Source organism: Chelon labrosus (assembly GCF_963514085.1).
Source record: "Chelon labrosus genome assembly, chromosome: 11".
NCBI lineage: Eukaryota > Metazoa > Chordata > Actinopteri > Mugiliformes > Mugilidae > Chelon > Chelon labrosus.
The window spans coordinates 25,864,789-25,882,333 of record NC_140344.1 but is presented as its reverse complement, the minus strand read 5'-3'; the positions used below and the strand labels follow the sequence as shown (position 1 = coordinate 25,882,333).

At 41.3% G+C, this 17,545-nt stretch overlaps 1 protein-coding gene across 1 annotated transcript in view; it reads right to left on the bottom strand.

Annotated features, from left to right (window-relative positions):
* necab2 (N-terminal EF-hand calcium binding protein 2) overlaps nucleotides 1-17,545 on the bottom strand; it is a gene marked incomplete at its 5' end in the record, with an annotated part of 149,523 nt that overhangs the window by 65,669 nt on the left and 66,309 nt on the right. The window contains 2 exons of the mRNA XM_084555137.1: nucleotides 7,041-7,165; nucleotides 7,691-7,827. Coding sequence (XP_084411263.1) covers nucleotides 7,041-7,165; nucleotides 7,691-7,827 — 262 coding nt within the window. The remainder of the gene's footprint in view (nucleotides 1-7,040; nucleotides 7,166-7,690; nucleotides 7,828-17,545) is intronic.

Genomic DNA, 17,545 nt, shown 5'->3' with positions numbered 1-17,545 from the left:
ATGCAGACACCAAGGTTCAAAACTAAGAATAACAACAATAAAACAGAATCCTTGTGCAGCACAAACTCTGGGCTATATCCTCATTAAAGACGATATTTGTGTTGGGGAAAAATATATTGCCTGTGTGCAGTATTTGTAGCGGGATACACAAATACTAGAAGATCTTCTGATTGAAACAGCTTTCTGGTCAGATTAGAGAGCAGCTTTTATTTCTTTTATTTCTAAAGAGCCAATTGTATAAAAAAATGCACTTTGGAAAATGCACTGCTTTGATCGTTCACTTCCAATGAGAGCAAGCGATGAAGAAAAGAGAAACAAAACAAGCTAAGATGAAAAAAGTCTGAACACAGTAAGTTGCTGCTTTCAGTGCAGTCTCTTCATTAGGTATGAAGGTCCACTGGTTTAACAAAGAAGCTTTCTAATCATTTATTTATTATTTTTAATATTCACCTCAGAAGAGCTGAGAGAAACAGAGTCGATAGAGTAGATTTTTATTTCACCGATGGGTCTGCTGCACTGCCATGTTTTCACATTTGGATATAAAGACCATGAAGGCATCAGTGTGTTACGCAGTCATCTGCTGCAGCCACTGGGAGCTACTTCATCACCCAGCAGCACTTTGGTTTTGCTTTATTGGAGCGTTATGTCTTTGTCAGAGGTCTGGGTCGTCTCTAGCTAATATTGTCTCTATCAACGTGTTTGTAGGGGCGTCGGGATCAAAGGCCAAAGATCAAGGATCAAGGACCGGGAATCCTGCGTCATGTTGTGTAAAAGAAATACAACTCAACTAAAATGAAAATCTTTTTTATTTTTCTCCCTCTAGGGCGGCTTAATCAATAATTCAGGAGCTTTCATGTATAAAGCTGCTGGCGAGGACTCTAATCGTTGTGTTGTCATGATGTAAACTGAATATTCTACACCTCATAGTCGTAGGTTTAACAGGTAACATGCAGCGGTAACAGCAGCGTCAACACTCCCAGATCTGGTCTAAAGAGAATTTGATATGCTGGGGAATTTGTGTTGTTGCTTTCTCGCAAAGGGAAAATATCTGTGCAGTTAAAAGTGTTAAAGCAGCTTGTATTCATATAGCGATTTCTTACACATTGGCACACAAAAAAATTACAGTCTCCTAAATCAGTTGGCTTATCTTAGGGGCAAAACTGGAAGTGGGGGAAACGGCCTGGATCTGTCCACAGGTCTAAACATCTACCTTCCAGCACCTCTAACACCAAGTAACATCTTCAATCATATCGTTCATACAAAACATTGTGTGAGTGCTGGCTCTATCCGTCCATCTTTTAATAAATTCTCTGTCTCCCATGCATCATGCATCATTTACTAACATGTACATTTGTTTGAATTTTTCTGCCTCTTTCTGCTTCCCTCCTTCCTTCTCTTCTGTACCAACCTCCCTCTTTTTCTGTCCCTCTTCCTGGCCGACCTGGTCCCCCCCTCCCCATATGAGCTGGAGTCTGCTGAAGGGTTCTTCCTGTTCATAAGGATTTTTGTCTTGGCACCATCACCTTAGCGCTCGCTTCAGGTTCTTTAAAGCGTCTTGACACAGTGTGGTTCCAAATCCAATATCGATTCATAAAATCCTCAGATCGATTTTTTAAATACACCCACTTTCCTGCGTCCTCTTGTTAGAAATCTCACTGCGATCTGGTTTCTCATGACACAAAATCCTGAGAGTCCACAACTAGATTAGTCACCTAGTGATGCGTGGAAGACTTTTGGAATTAAAAACAAAAAAGCAAAGCCATACATATGTCAGATGTGCCAACAAGAGGTAGAACATTATGAAAATAACGCAAATCTTAGAAACCAGTGACAGTATTAGTTTTGTGAAATTCTCTTTTCATAACTAAGTAAAACTGTTCCAAAACCAAAATATTCCTAAACGAGTTGATATTGAATCAAATCGGGAAAACTGTAGCGATACCCTGACCTATGATTTAGTTTAAAACCTTTCGAGAGATGAGATGTATTATACTAGATTCAGTTACTGGATCATTTCCTTCTGCTGTACGTGGACGTATAGAAGTACAGACACAAAGACTAATACTACTAATGCAGTTAATACAAATAAAATAAGTTTAAAGTCCAACAAAAATGAAATGTGGTTCTAGCAAAGATTAAAGAAATGGCTTAAGTGATTTTAGAAATCATTACTGAACAGACTTGAAAGTGAAACACGTCTTTTCATCTCTGTGAATAAGAGTGAATAAGCATCCGACATGTCAAAATATTCCACCAGCTACGAAGAGAGCACGAAAGTTATTTTCTTCTAGCAATCATGTTGATTGCTAATGACTGTTCATCTTGTACAATCATTAAGCTGAAAATCGGAATAGCATCCACTGATACAAATCTCTCAGAGCGTACAGCAACAAATCCACTACAGTTGTGTGTTAAGGCTCTTTTAAAGTACTGCTGGACACAGACGGCGCAGCCTATGCACGTAGCCGACACCGGGGCAAGCCATTTATACTTGTGCTCTCGTCAGTCTGGCACGCTCTATAAAAACGCCACCCAACACTAGTCGGAGCTGTGTCTTTTTCGAGGGTTAATTTGTGTTTCTACTTCCTGCTTCACTTTCAAGTCTGAGTCAACCTAGCAGACCAATCGGACCCATCATAACTCTTGTGTTCTGTGTCGCCGCAACGTGCAGATGCATTTCTGGGGAGGTGCATGTGAGCTACGGCGCTAGGGTCTAGGCTGACAGCGTAGCTACCGCGACAAATTGACGCATAGGCCTAAACCGCCAATCAGTCTCTATTCAGCGAGCTTCTACTCTCAAATTCTTGTGTATTTCTACAGATGAGAGCATGCAGTGTCACTCTGGTGCAAAATCTCATACAAAAATAAAACCGCTCCTTCGCAAAGTGTGTATCATTCATGAGGATGTATTTGTAGACTGTTCTTTGCGCTTTGTGAGGATAAAGAGAAGCCGCTGCCTCGTCCCGTCTAATCTGACAGCATTGTCAAACTCTGCAGTGTGTGTGTGTACATCACAGCAGTGAAACACAACAGATTTACAGAAAGGTAGCTGTTACTAAAGCCCCGTTTGCACGGGACTAGTTCTACTTGGGTACCTCCTGTAATTTGTAATAGTAGCGGAGGTCGTCTGTGATCTTAATCTCGTGCAAATCGTCCATGCCCGTAATTTATAAAGCAAAAATTACACCGCAAATTACCTAGCCTAGTTCTCGTAACACAGAGTTCCTGTGATAAAAGTGATCCAGTGCGAATCAGCATCTGTGTGATTTCAGGGTGGGTTTTTACTTTTTCAAAACACTGGCTTGGCTCGCGGCTTTTTTCTGCCTCTTGTCTCTTTAGAATTATGAAGGATGCGCTATAAGTCAAAGTTTGGACAGATGTTAGGGTGCCAAGTCGAGATGTCGCTGACTCACTCAGCCATTTAGACAGATGAAATCATTAAATCAAGCATTAATGTCCCATCCAAATAGGGCTTAACACTCAATTCACTTAACGGCATGACACAGATCGGAAAATTCTGTCAAGGCAACAAACTTTCAAGTTCAACTCTGCGCCTAAAGGAGGAAGGTGAACGTTACCCAACGGCGGTTTCCTGTGTAACAGACCAACCGTGTGAGCGCCATAGGGAACACTGGGTTCATTAAACCACAGGAGATCAATCGGCATCCTACAGATCGCTTACTAAATCAATAATGGCTTTTTCTACATACACTCAGTTCAGTGCATGGCGCTCAGTCAGTCAGACAGGACATTTTATGGTGACGATGGGATGTTAGTTGCTAAATTACAATCGTAATTACGCATATTAACGTGAACCCATAGCAAACTTTCACTTTTTACCTAATGAGATTTCAGATTTATTCAGTCTTCACCTAATTAGGATATTATACTCTGCCATTAATTGGCATAGACAGTGTTGAGTATGATTTAACCTCAGTGACTTGTGCTCATTATAATTGAAAATACATATATTATTTATTTGCAAAACTGTTTCTTTAACCCACTTAGAGCGTAAGGTCACTGGTAAATGGTTAATGGTCTTGTATTTATGTCAGTGAAGGTCACGGCATATCCAAAAAACAAGATGAAAATAATGATGCTTCAGCTTCATAGCACTGGGAACAACTTGGGGGTTCAGTGTCTTGCTCAAGGACACCTCGGAGTGTGACCCACGCACCAGGGATCTAACCGCTAACCCTCTAGCTCGTGGCTCTACCTACTGAGCCACAGCTGCTCCCTACGTTTAGCTTTTCTAGGTCTATGTGCACAAAATCAAGCAGTTAGCATCTGATCTGGAGAGTCTTTGTTGAGTTTTTGTGTTGTGAGGCACAACAGATAAGGACACAACCACGACTCGACTGACTACTAATGAAGAAATACTGTCCAAATACTGACTAAGGTCAAAAATCCGGCAGATCCTCTTCATCCCATTGGTGGGACGTGTCATTTTCAAAAAAAATGTGCAGTTTAATGGCTTTCTGGCTTGGGCCTTTTCTATAATTTGATGCATTCCTTAGGGATAATTGGGAAAGAACGTAAACACTGTGACGTCAACATATTCCACGCAAATTGAGAGGAGCCTCTGCAGCCCTAATCACCATAACGTCTGCATTCCAGGAGCTTCTACAAAAGTCCAAAACTAAGATTTGGAGTTAAGGTTATGTCTCCATTTTGTTTGTATCCTGAATGCACAAGAGGACAAAACACGTATACTCATGAGGATCAATCACCCTGTGGTCAGTCTCACACTTCAGAGCTGATTGCATGTTGGTGCAAACTAATGCTGCAACACACCAACAAGATACAGTGAGGAAGAAGAATGCAAGCAGCAATGAATGTAAAGTTTATGGAAGTATTTGTAGGAAAATGTGCAGTCTAAATATGTTCAATTTCTCAGTCATACAGGAAATGAGTTCACAATTCTGTCTACTGCATACACTAACACTTGCATCATCCTTTCACTTTTCTAGCTCTGCTGCTCAGGCTGTAAAATGACCCGAAGACCCCGAAACAACAACACTGTTCTGCCTGGACCGACACTTGTCAATAAAACATCCGAGAAGTGATTGAATAAAGTTTGCTCTGCCCTTCGAGGCTTTCCTTTCACCTGCGGTTCCACTAAACTGTATTTTCAGTTTGACTCGTCTCCTGTGAAGTTGGCGCAGTGAAAAAAAAAAAAAAAAAAAAGGATCCCACATGTCAACAACCTTTGAAGTGTCATTTCTTCAGTGAGCAATTTGCTCGAGGGGAAGCAGAGTGTCAAGGTGAGCACGCAGCTACTGGCTGGCGGAGGAGGAGAGAGAGTGGATATTGAAGGAGAATATTGATGACCCTGCACATTCTCAAAGAGAATAACCAGCCGATCAATCAATCGAGCGGCACAAAAACAGTACTACAGAGCAGGTGTGGGTATTTGGACCGACACTCTCTGACAGGTTTGTAACATTCTCCGCTTTCTACCTCACTTAGCCTCTTCTTGCCCTTCTCAGAAAGATGAAACGGACATGCACGGGAGGCTGATTTAGCTTTTTATGTGGAATAAATCACATACAGTCGAGAGCGTGTGTGTGTTTATGTATGCAGTAGATCAGGGATGCACAATACGGGATCGACCGGTAGACAGTGTGCCATTCAAAAATTATGTTTTAGATAATAGTCTATCATTTATCCTCCTCGGGTGAGCTGCTGCAAAACTTTAGCGAGCTGAGTAGTTAGCCTTCCAAATAGGGGTGCAACGACATCCCACAGCACGCAATGCCCGGCTAAACAGTGTTTCACCATAGCCAACTGAGCTAGCTCAAAGTGAGACATCTCACTTTTCCCACCTTGTTGATGCACTGACAGCACATGCACACAAGTGACCGGGAACAGAAGGGGAAGCAGCATGGAACATGGAAGCGGCTGAAGCGATGCTAACGTGAAACAAATGGTCCAAAGTTCAGGAACATTTCATACAGGAAACACCCAAGAAAACTGTCACGTGCAATATTTGTAAGATGAACCTCGCTGACCATGGGGCCACATCAGCTACGCATGAACATTTGAAGAGGGAACACATTTCAGAAGATGCAGACGCACCCTGTAAAATAGTTAGCTTCGATGCAAGTAGCTAGCCTATTACTGTATGCGCAGAGTTGTCTCTGCGTTTAACCAAGGCAACAATAATCTATATTATTTGTGTGAAGAATCATGTCAGTTTAAAGAGTAATGCTGTCTGAAAGTGCAGGCCTACTTGTGGTTCCTAGAATTTCAAAAAGTAGAATGGGAGGTAGAGCTTTCAGCTATCAGGCTCCTCTCCTGTGGAACCAGCTCCCAGTTTGGGTTCGGGAGGCAGACACTCTCTCTATTTTTAAGGTCAGGCTTAAGACTTTCCTTTTTGATCAAGCTTATAGTTAGGCTCTGGACTAAACCATCCCTTAGCTGTGATGCTATAGGCCTAGGCTGCTGGGGGACGATGCACCAAACACATGTCCTCCTTCTTTCTTCTCTCTCCTCTCTTGCATCCTCCACTTTCTTTTCTCTGGCACAGAGCTCTTGCCCTCTAATTTCCTATCTACTACTAGTCATGCAATTCTGTGCTATTACTGTATAGAATGTTTACTGCTGTGCAATTCTTAATCCGACTAGTTGACTAGACATTAGTTGCAGCCCTGCTTCCAAATTACATCGACTGAAAAAGGAGTAGAAAAATGAGACAGCGTGCTGGACTGAGTAAGAAACTAGTGCAATGCAAGTCATCAGAGTAAGGTAAGTGATTATAAATGCATTGGACTGCTTCTTGTCATGGTCATGTCAGGTTTCATGCAGTTACACAAGGTGTGCCAATATCATTTTGACTTGGTCATCGTAAAAGTAGTTCACAAGCCAAAAACGGTGTGTGGGCAACCCTGCAGTAGATGACAAACTGCTGAGTCAAAGTTTGATTTTCTGCCCACCCAGAGTGATATACCTTCACTAAAGGTATGGGGATGTGAGGCTAATCATAAAAGGGGCTTGACAAACGGCCTCCAACTACAAGAGTGTGAGTTTTAGTGTGTCACCTGAAGCAGTGTTGATGGTCCTGACAGCCTCCCTGGCGCTGACTCTGTTGTTAGGGGGGTAGTCAGGGACAGTGTTTTCGTAGCGCTTCTCGGGCATCCGTGGACTCACCTTGGCAGGTAGATGACTGAAATATAGGTAGAGATGGAGAAAGAGAGGGAAGGGACAGGGGAAAAAGAAGGGGGAGAATTAGATAAAAAATAAGAACAGAGGCAGAAGGAGATAAAGGAGAAAGAACAATAGAAGAATTTCGATTTGGAGAATTGGCTTTAAGCACAGTGGGCAGAGAAGAGGAATGAGGGCGAGATGGAAGGTAATAAAAATGTGATGAAGGAGATGAAAATTGGTTTCTGTGTGCGTGAGTGAGAGCGACAGATGTTTTAACCAAAGAAGATTTGGGCTTGAAACACTGCCTGGTTTCCATTACAGCCGCTGACAATCTGAGTTTCACATGTAATGCCATGATACATGAAGAAACAACACACACACACACACACACACACACACACACACACACACACACACACACACACACACACACACACACACACACACACACACACACACACACACACACACACACACACACACACACACACACACACACACACACACACACACACACACACGGCAGCCAGCCTCAGTGGCTCACCCTGACTGGCTGTGCTGCTCGTCAATCGCGTCCACGGCACTCTCCACGGAGCTCAGGAGAGACTGGATCTGATTGGCCGATTCCTTCAGCAGGAAACGGGTCACAAACTGCTCCACGTTGGTTCCTCTCTCATACACCTGCAGAAAAAAAAGATAGAAAAGATATTGTGATTTGTAATTTGAGATAAAAACACCTAAATGTCTAAAAAAAAAAAAAAGGTGCAAATTTTATTTTCTGTCATTGTGTCTTTCACAGTTTACAGCACAGCACTGCATCCTCGCTGTTTGTCACCTCTCTGAAAAGGCTTAACAGCACAAACAACTCCTATCATTGCATTTATTTGACAGCTGAAGGGCTTCTCAAGGTGGTTAAACAGCGGTCATGGAGGCAAAAATAACACGTAAAAACTATTTTGAGTTCATAACACGCAGTTCTTGGCTTGAAGGTGGTTTGTCTCAGACGTTAAACCTTAAAAAGCTTTTAGTCTGGGCTTAAAGGACGACCCACAGGGACATGAAAGTGCTCTTTTATTACTGTATATTGTTTCAGTTCAGATTCAGCAGGAATAACACAGAGCCAGGCTGCAATTTGATCCTGCTTTTCTTGTCCGACACAACAGTATTAAGACGAGAAAGCCCAGGGATCAATAAAAGTCTTGAGCTGTTGGCAAAGTCCACTGTTCTGCTACAACGCTGCCAGCTCAAATCAAGCTCATTAATCTATCGGGAATCAATTGTTACAGCACTGTAACGATGGATCCTTGATGAATTTACTTTTCTGTGAAAGACGCGCGGACAGTGTGGAGGTCTTTTAACGTGAGCGAGACTTTTTCAAAGGGAGGACTGAAACAAGAGAGACGACATCCCGGCGACGGAATCAAAGCAGGAGTCCCTGAGCTGCTCGGCTGAACACGGCAAACTATCAGAGGAGACGGGTGCTTCAGATAAGACCGGAGCTCCCGTTTTAACTCTGATGACCTTATCACTGCAACCTGTTAATTATTTAGGGACTGTTTCCAAAAAAAAAAAACTCCTTCCTTCGAACAGTGTCCAGTCATAATGAGGCACACTAAGCCCTGTCATGCTTAGGAATAGCATGAATCTGGGTCTTTATTTGGCTTTACCAAAAGCCAAAATTCAAAAGCAAAAGTAGGCTAAACAGTGTGTCTATTGGTGTTAACCTTAACTTGTAACCAAGCTTTATTTCCAATACAAAGAGTTGTAGTAGGTGAACTAAAAACACATGAATGTTACATTAAAATCTTGTGTTTTGGTGTTGGATGTTTAATGTTCAATACTCTATCTCATAATGCTTGGTTTCCGTCATTGGCAACGCTTCTACCAGTTCTGTTTGCTGTTGGCGTTTAGGCTCAATTTAGCAACTCTCTTCAGCTCTTGGTTGACTTTAGAGACGTTTCCCAAGGTTAAAAACATAGAAAAGTCTGTACCTAAGCTAGAAGTAGCTCTCCACTGCAATAGTTACCCAATTAAAAAAAATTCCCATGACGTGCCCTTCATTTCCACATCTGTGAGGCCAAAATGAAAAACCCTGAGACCTATGGATGAGGGACACTTTCACACATTTGAAATACAGTACGTCCCATTATCACCATGCCAGAGTGAGATATGCAATTGACACCTTTGCTACCAATCTAATCAAAACTGTAAATTACAAAGTGTAAGTCACCCTTATATCAATGATGTTATTGAACTGGTTCCAAACATCCTCAACTGCCACTCTGCCAAATATAATGCAACGGAAATGAAGGACAACAGCACCATTTTAATCACAGAGAAACCAGACGGCCTCTTAGCTGAATGTGTCAAGTATGGCAACCTTTTAAAAATGTCATGGGGTTGCTTTCTAACAACAGATTCAGCCTGCTACTCGTACAGGGACCTCAGAGTGGAAAGAATGGAAGCAAGTCAACCGGAAACATGTCAAAGTCAACCAAAGGCAACCGGTCAACCAGAAAAAAAACACCAAACTCCTTAGATTTATTAGCTAGCTAGTCACAGCTGATCTAATCAATAGTTCTCATTTCTGTCAGCGGCTTTTTTTGCTGCTCATATCTGCAGCTCACATTGTAAACTGGATGGAAAGCCTGACAGGCAACAGTGACCATGACAGGCTGCGACAACAACATTTTGTTCTTGCAACTCTAAGGTTTGGGAGTTCTCGCAGCTTGTTCTCGACACACCAGGGCAGAACTTTCTTCTTGTGTGGTGTCCGCCAACTATTCTGTCATTGGTCAGAAATTGGAAGTGGGCGTCGTTAATGCGGAAAACCGGATATGTTAGCGGCAGGGGTCGCGTTAACCGAATATTTTCCGTCATTGACCGTTACTTTTTAAAATGTGATGGAAAAATCTGAAGGCCATCCGTCATTTTGACAGATTGCAATTCACACCCCTGACCACTTGGTGGCGAGTGACCTTATTAGGGCTGAAACGATTCGTTGAGTTACTCGATTAACTCGATTACAAAAATTGGTCGAGGCAAAAACTCTGCCTCGAAGCCTCGTTAAATTCCTATGACGCGCACTATACGCGCAGGGATCTGATTGTTCCACACGGACCGTTGTTTTGGAAGCACCTATGCAAGCACACCACTAGCGCGTAATACATTTTGAATTTAGTTGGCGCGATGGCGGAGAGTAAAGATGCCCATAAACGGCAAAAAATGTCTAAAGTTTGGGATCATTACATTCTAAAAAAGGAAGAGAACAAAGTGCAGATACTGCAAAGTAGACCTGGCGTACCACAGCAGGACAAGCTCAATGATCCAGCATCTGAACAGAAAACATCCACATGCTGTTTCACCAAGCGTCGCTGAAACAAGGTAACGTAACCTAAACCTATACATTAATGTTCGCTGATTTTAATCGCATACTGTATGTAGCGATGTCATGATGCGGTTTGACTAGATATGATGTTTAGCTTCAGGGGCGGAGTGGCAATCGGGACGACCGGGCCGGCCGAAGGATTTACGCAGCGGGTCACAAATTGAGCGGCCGCGAGGCGAACGCGACCGGCCTGAGCTTATCAGAATCATTGACGTTAATAAATTCTCCGCGAATAGGCCAAATACTCCCATATACTCCCCTATTATCACAAATTGAGCGGCCGCGAGGCGAACGCGACCGGCCTGAGCTTATCAGAATCATTGACGTTACTAAATTCTCTGCACCCTCATCTCTCTCACTCTTCCTCACGCACAGCACGCGTTCACAAAAAAACACACAGGTTGCTAGGTTACCATAGCAAATAGGCTCACCCCAGAAATTATGTATTATTTGTTAGTAGCCTAATGGTAAATGCTGCAGGTGTAGAAATCTACATAAAACGGATATTTACTTTGATGTCAGGGCTAGATTACAACATGAAACTGTGCATATTAATAAATTAAATTGCTTTTTGTTTTACAGTAAGTTTGCTTAACTGTATTGTTATGTAATTGTTGGCACTGGCACTTTTAATGGGTAAATTGCAATACATGGGCTTAGTTTTGGAGCCAAATGTTGGAGTTGGAGTTCTCTGTTTTTTTGAGAAATAAAAGGCAAATGCTTGATCATTTTACAGCCACATAATTTTCGTTATGCATCATTTGTTTTGGTTGTTTAAAAACGTAAAAAAAATATCCGATTAATCGATTAATCGATCGATAAAGTGCTAGATTAATCGATTACAAAAAGAATCGATAGCTGCAGCCCTAGACCTTATTAATTGGCTCTTTTCTCTCATCGCAGTTTGCGTTCCAAACATCGCAGAACTTTTGTCGGTGCACGATTTCCTGGTACACCGATTATCGGCTATCGGCTACCAAAATGGTATTTGCATACCACCGAAGCACTTCAACCCTACGGTACCATCTAAGAGCTGTTTACGCTAGCAGTCCCGTTCCGAGTACGGACAAGACGTGTTGGCAGCCGAAACTTTTTTTTTTTGTTACCATTTAAAGTCAATACTGTTCTGAAAAAAGTACTTAAAGTTAATGAAACTTTAATGAAAATTAAACGCTACTGAATATGTCTTTATTATTATTTTAAAAAATTAAAGTGACGGGTAAAAATAGATTATGACGGGATTTTTACGACCCTGTCAGTCAAAATGACAGACAACGAAAAAGTCTAGCACAACCTCTGGTTAGCAGTTAGGTGACCGCTAACCTCTCCTGGGTAGAGATCGGCATTCTGTGTGTGGGTGCATGCTGCATGAACGGTGAGATCCAACGGACACGATCATCAAAACGACTGTTCAACATCCGGAAATAATAAGAAAAGCGCCTCTTGTCGTCCATCTCCCACAATGCTTAGTGCGTGTGATGTAGGCTGCAGTGGGAGGGCCCTATGAGGACTTCCCTGGAAATCAGCACTTGAGTTTCTCGTGAAGTATTAATTACCTGGCCAGAAGCCCTAGGAGTCACAACAAATTTCTCGCGGCGTATGTAACAAGCTTTAGACGCCCTGTTTTGTTCGGTATGTCGCGTATTACAATTGACGGGACCCAAATCGCTAACCTTCACATACTGCTCAAGATGTGTTTAAACGCCAAATCCTGTCAGAACAACACATGAAAGCCTCACTATCAAACACCCGGCCACAATTGACTACACATGTACTCCAGAGGCAGGAGTCAGTCGGTCATGTCAGCTTTACTGTCAGAAGTTACAGTGCAGTGATTCAGGGAGACAATTAAGGTTCCTGTGCAGTCAGCCGTTCTCTGCTGCGCTCTAATCAAAGACAAACGCTCCCGCGAGATGCAGAATCACACAGGCCCTATTGACTTCCATTATCACGGTCAATGGCTGCCACACGTGTCCACACACACGCACGCACACATGCACGTCCTTACACAAACATGCAAACACATAATACATTTTCCGTAGCTGCTCATGTGTAGTGAAACAGTCCAGTCAGCTGGTCTTCAAGAGCGCACAGAGAGAGCACAAAGCGCACGACTATCTGTAATGCAGCCAATGACTAGCTGTCACTATCTTCACAGAATTCATTCTCCCGTTTCTACTTGCTGATTTTACTCGAGAGGAACTGATGGCACATTAATGACTACCACGCTGAGATTCAATTATCAGAGTGGGAGACACGTCAGAGTAAACTGAAAAGATAAATTGGAATTTTAGCGGTTTTCTTCAAGAGGTTATGAATGCATTATGAGTCCATTAGGGGCACTTAGTCACTAAATAAGGAAATCCTGATAGAATTTGTAAGGTATTTGGTGTTTTGAGCTTTCTCTACAGAGTTGAGAAACAACACTGGGAAATAACACTGGGAAGCATTTTTAGGAGCAATTTTGAAGGTTTCTGAGATTCAGAACAATAATTATTGGAGGCGACAGAAACAAACTCCCACGGATGAAACCTGAGACTGAAATAAAACATGATGGCTTAACTGGAAATTGTCACTATTACCCAAACATACATACAGAATAATATTTTACACGATGATGTCAATGTAACAGGCGTCACATTTACACTGAAAACATTTCTTTCTGATCAGAGATTCCAGCGCACACTGATCAGCCACAACATTATAACCACTGACAGGTGAAGTGAATAACATAGACCATCTTGTGACAATTCAATGTCCTGCTGGGAAACTTTTGGACCTGGCATTCATTGGTGTGGATGTTACTTAGACATGTAGCACCCACCTAGACCAGACCAGACACACCCACCCCATAGCAATGACACTCCTTGATGGCAGCAGTCATCCCCAGCAGGATGCAGCCTGACACAGGCACACACACAAAAACACTTTAGGAACAACTAAAAAAAACATGAAGAACAGCACAAGGTGTTGACCTGGCCTCCAAATTCACTAGATCCCAAACTGATCACCTATCTGCCCCTCCCCTCAACCCATAGGACCCAAAGGCCCCCCACTAACAACATTCTGATGCCAGACACCACAGGACACCCTCAGAAAGCCCATGCCCATTCTCTGATGAGTCTTTATCAACAAATTGCAGAGTGTGTCTTGAGAAACTGTGCTTGTGTGGACATGGACGAATGTGTCACACACACAATAATAACAGATTTTCTGTCCTTGTGGATATTGACGCTGGTTTCTGTGTGTCACTCAATTGATGTTACCCCATGTGCTGGTGTGTGAGTGTGTCATGACCTTTGAGCAGTGATATATTTAATGGCGTGAAAATAAAGTATGGATTTGTAGCCTGAATCACATCGTTACATGGGCTGTTAAAGCTCAATCTCCAGGAGAGCTTCGTGCAGACTTAGATCTCAATCTCCCCCGGTTTAAGAAAACTACAAGATTGCATGTGCTCATATGGATATGCTTCTGCATGTGCATGATTAAAGATCACAGCCACGCAACAATGGGTCAGAAGAAAACTACATAAATAGTATTTGAGAAAATGGGGAGTTGTGGATGCATGACAAGTTCAAGTTTGGCAAACTGTAATGGATAAAAGCTGAGAGTGGAATTAATGGCTAAACTGGATGCACATGGTCAATATTACTTTCTGATCAGAGATTCCGATGTAACTATTAACTGGGACGCTGAATAAAACAAAAATAAAATCTGATAATATATATACGTGTTTACGTGACTTAAAACATCAATCAAAACAGACCTTTTTTTGATAAAGAGATTCTGTTTGCTGTGGAATATCAAATCTTTCTCTTTTTCCCCTCAAACTTATTAACAAATTGAATTCACTCAGGAGAAGATGACCAACATGGACCCATGTTTTCAATTTAATGCCTTCATTATTTCCAGTTTTCGTTCATCTTTTCAAACATTTGTTCGAACAACTGGTTGTTTTTCCATCTACGTAAATGTTTCTTACCCTACGCGGGGCAAACATGTGCGGAAAGAGGGGATTTATTCCAACCAGAGAGAAACCGGCAGATCAAGTGATTACATGGTTATTAGGAGCTAATATTTTCCTTTAGGGCGAGTTCAGGTCAGTCTGTTCTGAGTGAGGTGGTTACATGAGGCCTTTTAGTTCTGAATGGTCTGTTATTCTGCTTATTAGCTGAATAAAATTGTAAAAAAAATGAGCCAGAGCAGTGTCCCACTCTCAGTTCACTACTTGAATGTTCCTGCAACATTTAGACTCAAAGCAGAGAATGTGTGTGTGTGTGTCTTGACAAACAGAGCTCTAACAGGTTTTCTGTCCTTGTGGATATTGATGCTGGGGTGTTCGTGTCGCTCAATTCATGTTACCCCATGTGTTGATGTGTGCGAGTGCTTGGTGACCTTTGAGCAGTGATATATTTAATGTTGAGGTGAAAATAAAGTATGGATTTGCAGCCTGAATCACATCGTTCCATGGGCTGTTAAACCCCAATCTCCAGGAGAGCTTTGTGCAGTATTAGATCTAAATCTCTCCCGGTTTAAGAAAAGTATAAGATCGCATGTGCTCATATGGATATGCTTCTGCATGTGCATGATTAATGATCATAGTTGTGCAACAATGGGTCAGAAGATAACCTTATGGATAGGATCTGAGAAGATGGGGAGTTGTGGAGGCACGTAAGAAACCAAGTTCAAACTTGAAATCTCAAAACTTACGTGAATGATTTGAAAATTTTCAGCTTGATCACATAAAAACACGTCTAAACAAACACAAATTTTGTGTGGAAACCTCCTTTAAAACATGCAACCATTTTAGGTAAGTAGCAGTTCTCTTGGATGCCTGGAATAATCTACCTCAGGGGTGTCAAACTAATTATCGTTCGGGGGCCAAATTCAGCCCAATTTGATCTCAAGTGGGCCAGACCAGGAGGATAACAGCATAATACCCTATAAATAACGACAACTCCAGATTTTTTCCATTTGTTTTAGTGCAAAAATGAACAAGTAAATTAGGAGAATTTAAGAAAATAACTGCAATTTGTTCACATTGCTGTCTGCTGTTTAGTCCTGGGTCTCAGTGTTGTGTGCTGTCCACTAAAACAGTAGAAAAATAAGGGATAACAGTTATTTTCATTAAAATATTTCACGTAATTTTTTGCAATTCATGCTGCGGGCCAGATCAGACTCTCTGGTGGGCCACTTTCGGGCCGCGGGCCGTATTTTTGACACCTGTGATCTACCTGCAAAGTACCATATGAAACTGTGTATGCTGAGGAAAATCTGGAGCTGTTTTAAGGCAAAGGGTGCTCAAACGAAACACTGATCTCATCTAGGTGTTTTCCCTTCCTTTAAATTTATTTGTTAAAATACCTTAACTTTACTTATTCAGTTCAGTTCAATTGACTGGAACCTAAAACCTGCAGTGTCGTAAAGTACACGAGCCAATCTGTGGTTCTGAAATCGGACGTCTACTTTTGGCCGCAGTGATAACCTACATAAACTCCTGTTCATTTTATTGTTATCCATAAGCAGCCTGATTTCTAAAAGTTCAAAAAGACAATTATTTGATCTCCTTTTTGAAGTGAAACAGCGATCACCTATATGTTAAAACCTTAAAGCTGTTTAAAACCCCCTTTACAGGTTTACCATTTTCCTTATTAATTAACAAAATACAACATTTTGTCCAACATAAATACATAAATAACGTAAATAACCAGACTTATTATCTTATCTAATATTTACTGAATTAACAGTGAGAGATTAAAGAATTTAAAACGTCATTTTAGTAACAGGTGTTTAAACTAAACCTGGTCTATTGTTGTCTGAATGGAGAAAGATGCTGATTTCTTATTATTACTTTGCTTTAAAAGTGGGTTAAAGCTTTGACATTCAAAAAATTAAAAAATCTGTCGCTCAATATTTATATTTTAATTTCATTCAACTCCCTAACTGTTAAATATGAGGCTAAGTTTAGCAAAACAAACAAAAAAGAAGAAGTGTATCTCAATGTTTATCAGTTATCTCGACGCCAACAAACGTGACAAACAAAACAAGCTAACCAAGCTAGCTACTTAGCCTAATTAACGTCATCATTATATACTATTATTACATTAAACTATACTATACATTAATAATGAGTTTAAAATAAAACAGCTGCAATTTTTAACGTCTTAAATTTACTTACATTTCTTTGTTGTTTGTTTTTTTCCTGTTGTTTGGTTTTTCCCCGGAAGTCTTCACCTGTCACTGATTAGAGGTGCGTTCAAGAGCCCCGGAATTTTGTGGGGCATTTCAACTCACATTATACAGTCAGTGACATAAGGTCATCCACACATTTTAACTTCAGCTAGCCCTATAAAAAAATAAAAAATAAAAAATCTAACAGCTTTGTGGCATGGTCGCCTTATATATGGATTTATATGGAGAGCCATAATCAAAAATGGTATAATAAAGTGACATAAATTACGTAACAAATACATTTAACTGCACCGAAATACTACTAAATGTTAATGTAGGCATTTATTAATGTATAAAACATGACAAAAGACAATTTTCTTTTTGTTTTTACTTACTTCTATAACTGACTATAATACTATAATTTAATCTTTGTTTTTATTTGCCTATTTTTCTTTATTGTTTATTTGTTTGTTTATTTCTCTATTATCTTCCCTTTCTACCTCCGTCCCATTGACTTCTCGAGTATATTATTTATCAGTCTTGACAATATGGGAGTGGACAAATATGCTAGCTTTATGCAAAAATATTTTATAATTATTGTGAAGATACAAAACAATGATTAATGCTGTCTAGAATATTCTGTGTGGTACTGCTTCCTCCAGAAATATGCTGCGTCTGTGTTGCAGGCTGCCCAGCATGGTGTGGCGTTGGCGAGGTGGAGGAGGGCTCCGTGTATCAGCTGCGTGCTAGCGGCGGGTGGTATTTGGGGACTCTGGTGGGGGCTCGGTTTCGGGTCAACGGGGAACGCAAGTCGATTTGTTCTTGTCAGGAAAGGCA